Source organism: Falco biarmicus, chromosome 2 (assembly GCF_023638135.1).
Source record: "Falco biarmicus isolate bFalBia1 chromosome 2, bFalBia1.pri, whole genome shotgun sequence".
NCBI lineage: Eukaryota > Metazoa > Chordata > Aves > Falconiformes > Falconidae > Falco > Falco biarmicus.
Window position 1 is genome coordinate 74,259,754 of NC_079289.1, and position 10,633 is coordinate 74,270,386.

At 42.6% G+C, this 10,633-nt stretch overlaps 1 protein-coding gene across 1 annotated transcript; it reads left to right on the forward strand.

The window, feature by feature from the left end:
• Nucleotides 1-211: 211 nt before the first annotated feature.
• On the forward strand, nucleotides 212-9,116 carry ASMT (acetylserotonin O-methyltransferase). Its single transcript, XM_056329862.1, has 8 exons — nucleotides 212-759; nucleotides 2,539-2,713; nucleotides 3,924-4,053; nucleotides 4,891-4,959; nucleotides 5,472-5,590; nucleotides 6,354-6,494; nucleotides 7,778-7,900; nucleotides 8,527-9,116. The coding sequence occupies exons 1-8, from the start codon at nucleotides 688-690 to the stop codon at nucleotides 8,736-8,738; spliced, it is 1,041 nt and encodes a 346-aa protein (XP_056185837.1). The 5' UTR covers nucleotides 212-687; the 3' UTR covers nucleotides 8,739-9,116.
• The last annotated feature ends 1,517 nt before the right edge of the window (nucleotides 9,117-10,633 follow it).

Genomic DNA, 10,633 nt, shown 5'->3' on the forward strand with positions numbered 1-10,633 from the left:
TGAACAAGTCTCTGTTTCAGCATGGTGGAGGTGAGTGCTGTGCATACACTTGAGTAAGAGGTGAGTGGAATTAGTGCCATAGGACATCCCGGCTTTGATGACCACTTTGAGCTGAGCTGATATTCCTTCACTCTTAAAGCCCTGTCAATGTCCATATTTCACTTGAAGAATTCGGTTTTCAAATTGTCTTTCCTCATTGTGTTGACTAACATAAGTAATGATTTCTCTTCTTGGGCAGTCCTCCAGCATCAAAAAGCCAGCCTGATGGAGCAGAGCTGCTTTTGAACAAGCCCCAGTTAGGACTCCACTTTGGTTTATGAACTTCGGTGCATCACACAGAGTTCAGGTTCTTGGTGCTGTTCTGTACTGATTTCTGATTTACTTGTTACAAGCTTTCAAGTGCTTCTGAAGCACCAGCATGTTAACTGACTGCTGAACTGACAATACAAGCTTTAATCCACACTGCTTCTTTAGCCTTGTGCCTGATGATTGAAGAGCCAAAGAAAGAGCTGAACCTGGCAGAAAACCCCACTGAAGCCGTACAACTGAGCTGACACGTTTTGTAACCGGTGCGTTTCTCAGAAGCAATAAGATTAAGTGGATCAGCTGGTGTACCCTGTGCCTGGTGGAAAGAAGCTTATTTAAATTAAGAGGACCAGAGAGTCTGTGCCTCAGTCCAGAAAGAAAATGAGTTCCACCGAAGACCTTGACTACCCTAAAACCATCTTGCAATACAACAGTGGATTCTTAGTCTCCAAGGTAAGAAATATTGCTCAGTCTTGGACAGATGTCTAAAAGTGTGCAGAGTAATACTCAAGGATCTCACTTTAGGTCCTGAATATAAGTCTTTGGAATGAATATTATCTCATATGAAAGAATCCTGTTGGCTTACCTAAGCAGGAAGGAAATTTGCAAAGAAAAAAATTTGAAAGGGATTTGACCTGTCAGGGTAAACTTAGCATTTATTGAGACCTCTCTGACCTTTGGGGGCTTGGATGAGAAGACCTTGACTCTGCATGAGGCTTTATGAAAACCACAGGTATTTATAGCTGAGGGCTTGCTGTCTGACTGCCTCAACGTAGAAGGTTCCTTTGGTGGTGGGATTTCTTCCTGCTTTTCATTTTTTGAATTTGGGAAACAGAGGGCTGACTTGAATTGCCCTTTTTTCCCTCCCTGTGAAGCCATGCAAAGAACAAGATTTTTCAAATATCTTCTCAAATAATTTTCTTCCCTCTCCCATGGTTTGTCTGTATGTGTTATGCGACAGCTGAGCTTGAGAACTTCTGTGTATTGCCTCTTTTCAGGTGAAAGTGTCTGGTATAACGACTGCTTTTTCCCAACAGCATTTGATTAAGGCACAAAGGTAGAACTAGTTGTTTCACTTTCCTTATTGTTTACTTATGTTATTTGCCTTTATGTGTGTATAAGCACATGGGCATAAAAGTACAATATCCAGTGCTGTGGTGATTTTTTGCTCATTTACTATTTAGTTACCTTTCCTATTGTCCCTTGTTGCACATCTGGCCAACATGGTAATGGAATGAATGCTGTTTGGGTTGTTCAAATACTGCTGCATCCTAAGGCTCCTGAAAGGTAGAGCTGACAGTAAAGAGATGAAAAATGGATAATGAAAAATCATTTTGCTTGGTGGGAAAGAGCAGTGCCCAATGCTTTCCAGATTAACACTGGTACTGTGTATCTAAGGAGTGATCTCAACTTTGGTTAAATCATGTTCTTACTGAGGAGTTTCCCATGGACTTTATCAAATCATTGTAGATACAGGCAGTCAATTGAGCTGATGCATTTGTTACTGTTTTAGGAGTGTTTGTGTGGCCAGAGAAATAGGCTAAGACCTATAAACTTGACTGTACAGCTAGAGAAGGAAGTTATATATGTCTGTCTGAAAATTGAGGGCTGTTCCTGGAGATGTGACACACCTGTGTGAAAAGACAGGGCAATTCTGTTGGTCTGAAAGAGGCAGTCCTTTTGGCTGAGAGGAGCCTCCCTGCCTCAGGGAGACCACTGTAGTCATCCACATCAGTCCCTGAAAATAGGATCCATAGAGTGGGGATATTTCCCGCTGCTGTAAGCCACAGTAGAGTCTCCAGGGTTCACTGGAGCATGCATTAGATCCTCAGTTAAAGAACAAAACCAACAGAAAAACTTACCACCACGCAGTCTTGCCTTTGTGCTCTCTGGCAAAAAGCAAGAGAGACTGTGAGAACGTGCTCTGAAACTAAGGAAGATCCAGGAAGATTCATACCCTAATCCTGGCTTCTAAATGTGAACCTTTGTGAGCCAAAAACATTAGCTGGCTTTGCCAGAAAAGGAGAAGAAATGAAAAAAGGTGCACTACAAGCACTGCATGGTATTATAGGTGTTCAGAGAAATTTCAGTTTAATCATTAGACTTGTTTATATGAAATACAATTTTACATGAAAGCAGTATTATTATATGTGTTTTTTCTCCAACAAAGAAACCTTAGAAATGTAGTAGGCCTTGATGCTTTCACCTGATCCCTCACTCCCTTAACCCCAGGTTATCTTCACTGCCTGTGAGTTGGGGGTGTTTGATCTGCTGCTGGAGTCAGGAAAGCCTCTGTCTTCAGATGCCATTGCCACACGCTTGGGTACCAGCACCACGGGGATGGAAAGACTGCTGGATGCCTGCGTGGGACTGAAGCTTTTGGCAGTAGAGCTGACACAAGAAGGAGGTAATAAAGGCAGAAGAAGGGGGAGAAACTAAAATACTTCAACCTCTGAAGATTTTATAAGTGAGGAAAAATATGTGGGGAGAGGTGATATCTAGTTAGGCCAGTTACCATAGCTGGAAGGAGGGGAGAATCACTTGGGGATGCTATCCCCTCTTCAGCTGAAAGAGAAGCAACAAATGTCAGTATGTTTAAAGGTGTAACGTAAAACCCAGGTGAGAGGCTCTATATCCCTAAACTTTTTTTGTGCAAGAACCTCAGGTGACCTTGGAGGAGATATTCAGGGTCTCTTCAGGGCTGGTCTTAAGAAAACTCTGACGTGTGGGCACAATTTTAAACCTTGAAACCAAATGGCAGGGTGGATGGGCAACAACATGATTTAAAAACACATTTTGGTTTTCTTTGGGGTTTTACCACCATGTGAAGTATTTTGTTAGGTTGCTAATCTGAACTGAGAGGTGGTGTAAGTTTGCCCTTGCATCAGAGATGTTGAGTCCACATGGTCAGAAGGGATCTGTAGCCATCAGACAGCTCGTCAGGACTAGCCAGAGTCTAACAAGTTGTGTCCCCTGCTTTGGCTTGTGCTGCCTTCCTCTGCTTTAGGACTTGGAGTAGCTGTCCAATGAGTTTAGGGAGAGCAGGATCTATCTTTTATATTCCTTTTGTATGCCAATCCCGTGGGTGAGCAATGCCACTGCAGATGCGTCAGAGGAAGTGGGGGATATTTCGGAGTCCTTTAGGCGTTCATCTGTCTGCAGAAGGTCCTGCTCTAGTGAACTGAGAGAGTATAAGTGTGGTTGGCATGCTGCTTTGAGGACTTGTCTCCCACTTGCTGACCTTGTTGACTGAAAAATACCCCATGTCTGCAAGGGGTTCTCATTTAAATAGAGCATACCAAAAGCTTCCTCTGATAGCAGAAGACTATAGGGAAATTATGACACTCATAAAGCATTCCTTTTGCTGTTCTTGAAAGAAATGTTGGGTGCCGGAGTAAGTGTAGGTAGATAATGTTTACTCACGCTGAATGGGGGAACACACATTTCAGCAACCCTCACCCACTGCTCGTTGCAGTGGAACGATTGATTATAGAAGCAATGTGGTTGTATCTTTGATCATATAAGACATCTTCCAGTGATAAATACCATGCAATACAATAGACTTGGCAAGGTGGTATATCATACATGTTAGTAAATATATTTATTTCACCCTTTAGCCCTCTACAGAAACACAGAAATTTCTAACATCTACCTTACAAAATCAAGTCCCAAGTCTCAGTATCATATTATCATGTATTACTCCAATACAGTCTACTTGTGCTGGCACTACCTGGCTGATGCTGTGAGGTAAGGAGTGTTGTGCGTTGTCTGTTGCAGACTGCTTTGTGCCATCTGTGTTGCTGCTCTGAGTGGTGTGTTTCTGGGGGAAAGCACGATGAAGAAGCTGACTGGTTTTTGGAAAGAAAAACCAACAGATCATTTTGGCTGTTAACACAGCCAATATGTGTTCTTGTTTTTTCTTGTTTTCCATTTGTGTCTATTCTTCTTTTCTTTTTCATTCTGATGCTAGAGATCTAGGAATCAGATTTCTATGTGTTTGACCTTCAGGAAAGCACTTGATTGTTACGGTACCTCTTAGTTGAGGAGGCATCAAAGTAAATGATGAGTAATGAGCACTAAGGATACTTCTGTTGCAAAGGTGTATAGGAGTAGTTTAATGCGGGGCTGGAGTCTCGCTTGTTCCAATCCATGCAACTGATGATCAAACATGATGTGTCTGGTGGTGATGATTGCACCAGTCTCATACATTTATTTGAGGTGTTCCCCTAAATCACAGAATGGTTTGGGTTGGGAGGGACCTTAAAGATCATGTGGTTCAACCCCCCTGCTGTGGGCAGGGACACCTTCCACTAGACCATGTTGCTCAAAACCTCATGCAACCTGGCCTTGAAAAGAACCACTCATTTTTGTGAAAGGTTGAGAAATGTATCAGCATGTTTTGGAGGGTGGGGGGGGTGGCAAATGAGCGTGCCTCTACAGCCATTACAAACAGGCTGTCATATGTTCTGTACAAAGTTGAGCACCTTCCACAGTGATGAACTAGCTGCAACTACAGCCCCGATGTGTGTTTGGGGTTAAAGAAAAAGAAATCCACAATCATGATTTTTTTGGTTGCTGTTTTAGAGAAGGAAAAAACCAATATGAAAGAGCTTTTGGAATTTCATCCAAAGACCCTTTTGGAGCAATGTACAGGTAATCATTAGTATATTCATGGAAATATTATTATTATTATTGTAGATAAAATTAATGTTTTTATTTAATTGTCTTGAGCCATAATTATGATGATGTGAGAATCTCACTCAGAACCATCATGCAGCATTTACCTTTCCCAACAATATCCATTACTGGGACACTGTCTGACATTTTGAATAGAATTACATAATTTCCTATTCTGAAAAACATATCACAGGTCTCTGGCACGGAGGCAATGGTAGTTGGAGGAAACAAAAATGCCTTGGAAGCTTCAGAATTACCAGCCTAACACACCGTTAGACTTCACTAGTCTTAATTCCCTATTTAAATGCATGAATGCATAGCTGTACCCTTCTGCTACAATAAGGCTCAAGGTAGGTTTATGTATTCTGTGTCAATAAAAGCAGAGATTAGTGTTTAAGCTAAAACTTGTAATAACAGTCGTATGATAGGAATCACCGAGGATATTGTTAAGTTGCCTTTTCTATGTGCCTGTGTCTTTGTGTTACTAGATCAGAAGAAGAAATGCTGAAATTCATGGCTGGCCAGAACTCAGTGTGGAGTATATGTGGCAGAGATGTTCTTGCTGCATTTGACCTTTCCTCTTTCACGCAAATCTATGACCTGGGAGGTGAGCATTAGTATATCTTCTTTAACAAGCCTCTGAACGGTCGTCTTTTACAAGCTCTGAAAGAAAACTAATTCATATGTTATATGATGGGCAAAACGATGGAAAGCAGAACATATCTCGGCAATAAAGGGAGCATTTTACTAATCTGGTTGGTTTAAAAAGAGAAATGTGAGAGTGGTGTGAGCATTAGGAAGCTGAATGCTCTTCTTTACAGAATCTTATTTGTGTGAGTAGTGGCCCATCCCCTTGTGTACGTGGCAGGCTTGGCATTTATTCTTGCCTTGCTTGACACTCTCTTCTGGTGCCAGACTCCTTCCCTCCCGCCCTTCGGTTGGTGTCACTAGATTGAGAGACTGTCTGCAGCCTCTTGCCCTGCTGTCCCAGCACTGCAGAGTGCTGCCAGAATTCATGGGATGGGTCAGGCTCCCTCGCAGGCTCCATCAATGACTTCCCCAGTGCCTGGTTTAGTGGCTCTGTTTTTCATTTCCCACCTTCCAGCATCCACAGCTGGGTCTGGCTGAGGGGGTGCATAAGTGCTGTAAGGGCTGGGGCTGACCTCTGTGCTGGGGGTCCTGGAGCTTTCTGCAGAGCAAATGGAGACAGTGGCCTCTGCTGTCCCTCCTCTTCCCTTTCAACAACAGTGGGGAGCACGTGTACCTTGCCAGCTTCCATGCAGCTGAATGCACCATTGCCTGCTTCATGAGGGTGTTGCTGAACAGGTTGGTTTTGTGTCAGCACTGAATTTCTTTTGCTCTCCCCAAAGGAGGTGGAGGAGCTTTGGCCCGGGAGTGTGTTTCTTTGTACCCAAATTCCACGGTCACAATTTATGACCTGCCAAAAGTTGTGCGAGTGGCCAAGGAGCAGTTTGTTCCCCCTGAGGAGTGTCAGATCGCTTTCCATGAAGGTATGTGTGGACAGCGGTGTACTGTTGTCACAGCTGTTGCTCCTGAGCCCTTTTTCTGTGCTCAGAGGTGCCCTACTGGTGGCTCAGGTCTCCAGCTGCCGCTTTTGTGGGCAGAGTGTCCCAGGCTGCAGTCTGCCTCCCCAGCCCAGGTCTGCAGCTCATTGCTACAAACAGGCTCTCCCTGCTGTGCAACCACAGCTGCCTTCTATCAGAGACATGACTCAGTTATTCAGCAACCCAGAAGCTCTTTACTCCTGAACAGAACTATTTGATTTCTTCAGAACAAGGGTATTTCAACAACAAAATTCCTGCAATTTTGAAAAACTGCCATGTGATGTTGTAAATCTTCCTAACACTCCCTTTTCTTCTGTGCAGACCTCCTGGCTGATGCGTGGGATGCCAGGCCTGCTCAGAGAAGGTGTTTTCCTTCTCTGGTCACAACTGGTTGACTTTCAAGTCCTAAGATATTCCAGGCTTTGAATGTGGGTGAGCTAGCCCATATTCCTCTTGCCCATTATGTAGATCTTACATGGTCTTTGCACAATCTATGCTGAAAATGAGTGTAGGGAGATCCAATTTTTTACGTTTACAAAAGCTTTCAGGATGTTGGAATGACTTAATGTTCCTTTGAAGGTAAAAGAGGAAAGCAGCCTTGAAGGAAGGAAAGGAGTATGTAAAAACAAAGATGGGGAAACACAGGAAATGTTACGTGTGCCAGTGGCACAAAGAAATGAGGGTGGAAATAACAAGATAAGATGCAGAGAGAAAAATCCAAATGTAGTACATGAGGTACTGAACAAGAGATATGGTGATGAAGCTAGTGCTAGGAGGTGAGAGATGTGTATTTTTTCCTTATTCATTTATGATGTAGTGCTGTGGTTACTGAAGGTCTTTGAAAATTTGTTTAGATAAAGGAAAATTCTTTGGGGTTTTTTTCCATTACAGAAAGAGTGAGAAAATGTCTACTCTTTCTAATGCTTTATGAATCTGAATTCCTGTCATTGGAGAGAACTTAGACTCAAATATTTTCCCATGCATCAAAGGGTGTTTCAGATGAGTTGCAGCTTTTAAACATTTCAGACCTTCTTGAGACTGAACAAGTACAAAATTCCCTATGCAGTGCCACAGAGGACTTTTACCTGGTAATTCTGTGCTGTCTGATGTGTGTTTTGGACATGGCAAGCCCACAGTCTTTAGAACTGGACAGAACTGAATGTATTTGCTTAACTCAGCCCTCTGTGTTTTGGGAGGTTTGTGTAATACATGTATTCTTGCTTTAACAGGAGACTTCTTTAACGATTCAATTCCAGAAGCTGAACTGTATATTTTATCCAAGATACTGCATGATTGGGATGATGACAAATGCAGGCAACTGCTGGCAAAAGTCTACAATGCTTGCAAACCTGGTAGGTGCGAGCTCTTGAGAAGCAGAGAGAGTCTCACCTACCAGTAATGTGAAGCACGCCAGTCCTGATTCTCAGTGACACAGTTTCTCTGCAGGTGTTTCTTCATTTAGTCTTTTGCTTTCCTAAGCCAGCATTGTGCAACTGAGCCGAACAAGGTTTGGTCCAAGTTCTCTTTATCTGGCTTCCAGTTTCAGTCTCCTCCTCTACTGGGACTCTTATTTCAAAACACTTTGGTGTAAGGATTTGGAATTTGGGGTATTCTTTAGATAGGTGTATACCTCATAGTAAAAATCCCGTTAAGCGTCACATTAACCCTCAAGCTTTGAAATCACTCTGTAGAGAGCCAGGTTCTCAACAAAATCAGTATGGTCCTGCAGATTTCAGCTGGGGAAAATGGGAATTTCCATCCCAGCCATAGCATACCCTTCAGCCCTGGTACGTCAGCACCTACATAGCCAAGCAGAGGCATGCTTTTGCTCTTCCGTTGTCTTCTGTGATGCTGACATATGACTTAACGTAGAGGCTGCTTCTTCCTGAAACTAAAGGTTAGGCTCTAATAACTCAGCTGAAAAATATGTTGTTTTCTCAGAGCTCAGTGTGTGTTTTATTTCTCTTTATTCAACCAGGCGGTGGGGTGCTGCTAGTTGAATCGCTTCTGAATGAAGATAAAAGCGGGCCTTTAGAAACCCAACTGTATTCGATGAATATGTTGGTCCAGACTGAAGGAAAAGAGCGAACAGCAGCCGAGTACAGCAAGCTCCTCGAGGCAGCTGGCTTCGGAGAGATTCAGGTCAAGCGGACTGGAAAACTCTATGATGCTGTTTTAGGAAGGAAATAATAGTATCTCTTTTATGTACCTAACAAGACAAAATAAGTGAAGAACTGTGATATTCTCTTCTTAGAGAAGAATCATCAACTTAGCTTTTAGTTAAGGCAGCCAGCCTTTTTGTAAGCTAATCCATTGTCAGGAGAATCACTGATGATAGATATTGAGTGTACATGGATTGCGAATCTGGCAGCCTGACTAGGGCTTGCCTTTGGATCTGGAAGGGAGAGAAAGAAATTACCTGTTGCTCAGAAAAAAAACCACAAAAGAAGTATGCAGTGTGACTGCTTCAGATTTTTTAATTCTTTCCGATTGTAACACTGTATCTGATAAAAGCAAAGCTGAATTTGTACTTGAACTCCTGCAAAATAAAACTGATCCCTATTCTGAGCTCTGTTACTTGTATTTTTATTCCTGGGGAACTGATTTAGTATAAACAGACAAAATTATACCTTCTTGTAGTTAGTGTTTTCAGAGTTAAAGGAGAAATCCTGTATGAGCTTTGAGGAGTTTGGCATGAAAAATGATAGTAATTTTTTATTTCCTCTAGATTTTGATTTAAGTTATGAAAAGTAATTTTGTAGCTTGATGACTGGCTTAAGCCCAAGGAATGCTCTTTACAGGGTGGGAATTGACATGACAGCTAAGAAGGAGAATGATGCAGCCAAGTCATTCAGTTATGCACTGGGGAAGTCCTTATTGCATACCTCCTGCTGTTTTTGAAATCATTTGATCAAGCACAACCTGCCATAACCCACCCAGTTCTTGGTAGCAGAATTACAGGTTACTGGAGTAAGAAACATTTGGAGAAGGTACCAGAAAGTCACAGTGTGCAGTTGTGGCTTGAACACTAATTGCATTTGCACATTAAGCTGAATACTAGAGGAGCCTGAAATAGTCTTCTCAGTAGCAATCTACAAGATCCTCCCACTTCTTAGACTGTAGGAGGAGCACAGGGAGAAAACAGCCTCAGTAAGGAAAAGTTGGCCTTTGTCATATTTTGTGATATCAAAATCAAACCATGAGACCATAATGGCCCTTCTCATCCTTAAAAGCAACAGGGCACAGTTCATGAGCCACTCTACAGGTAGTGGCTTGAGTAGGATCTTGCCCTGTATATATCAACAGGATATTGTAGGAACTGGGACACGTGATTGTGGAGAGTGATGTGGCATGAAGGTGATTTTACCAGGAGCTGCAGCCTGTGAGTAATGTGTTCTGAAGGCTTGATCTCTTTCCAGACAAAGCGAGGTGTTACATCCTGCAGAAGCCAGGCATGAATGCGAATAATGACATGAGACTGACAAGGTCTTTTTTGGTTTCACCTACACCCCAAACCCCCAAATGTTCAGGGAAATTATTTCTCTGTTTGGACTGTGCCAAGAATCCAAAGCTGGTGGAAAAAACCCTTTCTGGACTTTCTCTAATAGGCTTTTTCCCCCAAAAAGAAGCTGCAAACCCATGGGCTGGTGGTTGCTCCTGTGGTTGCATGTTTCCTGAGCCAGTAGACAAGTCAGTTATGGTCAGCACGCTGCAGCTGCATATATAAACTGACACATCATATAACCTTGATGAGTCAGAGAATTCCTGTCTCCGCTGGTGTCAGTGGCAGTTCTGCCCTTGACTTGAAAAAAAAAAAACAAACCCACAAGCAGGATGTTTTGGTTTGTCAAAACAAATTCTTTAAACACAGTACTTACGCACTGAGTTGATTCACAACATGCTCTGCGTGTCATTAACTTCACAGAGAGTGGCTTGGGCACATCTTGAATAGGCAAGATGCATGCCTGGTTCTAACACGCCTTTTAGGTGTATCAAGGTTCAAAGATGCTGGGTCTTTGAAAAACAGGATTGATACATTACCTGGAATTCAGATGGAAATGAATGAAGTGCAGAATTTGAAGATC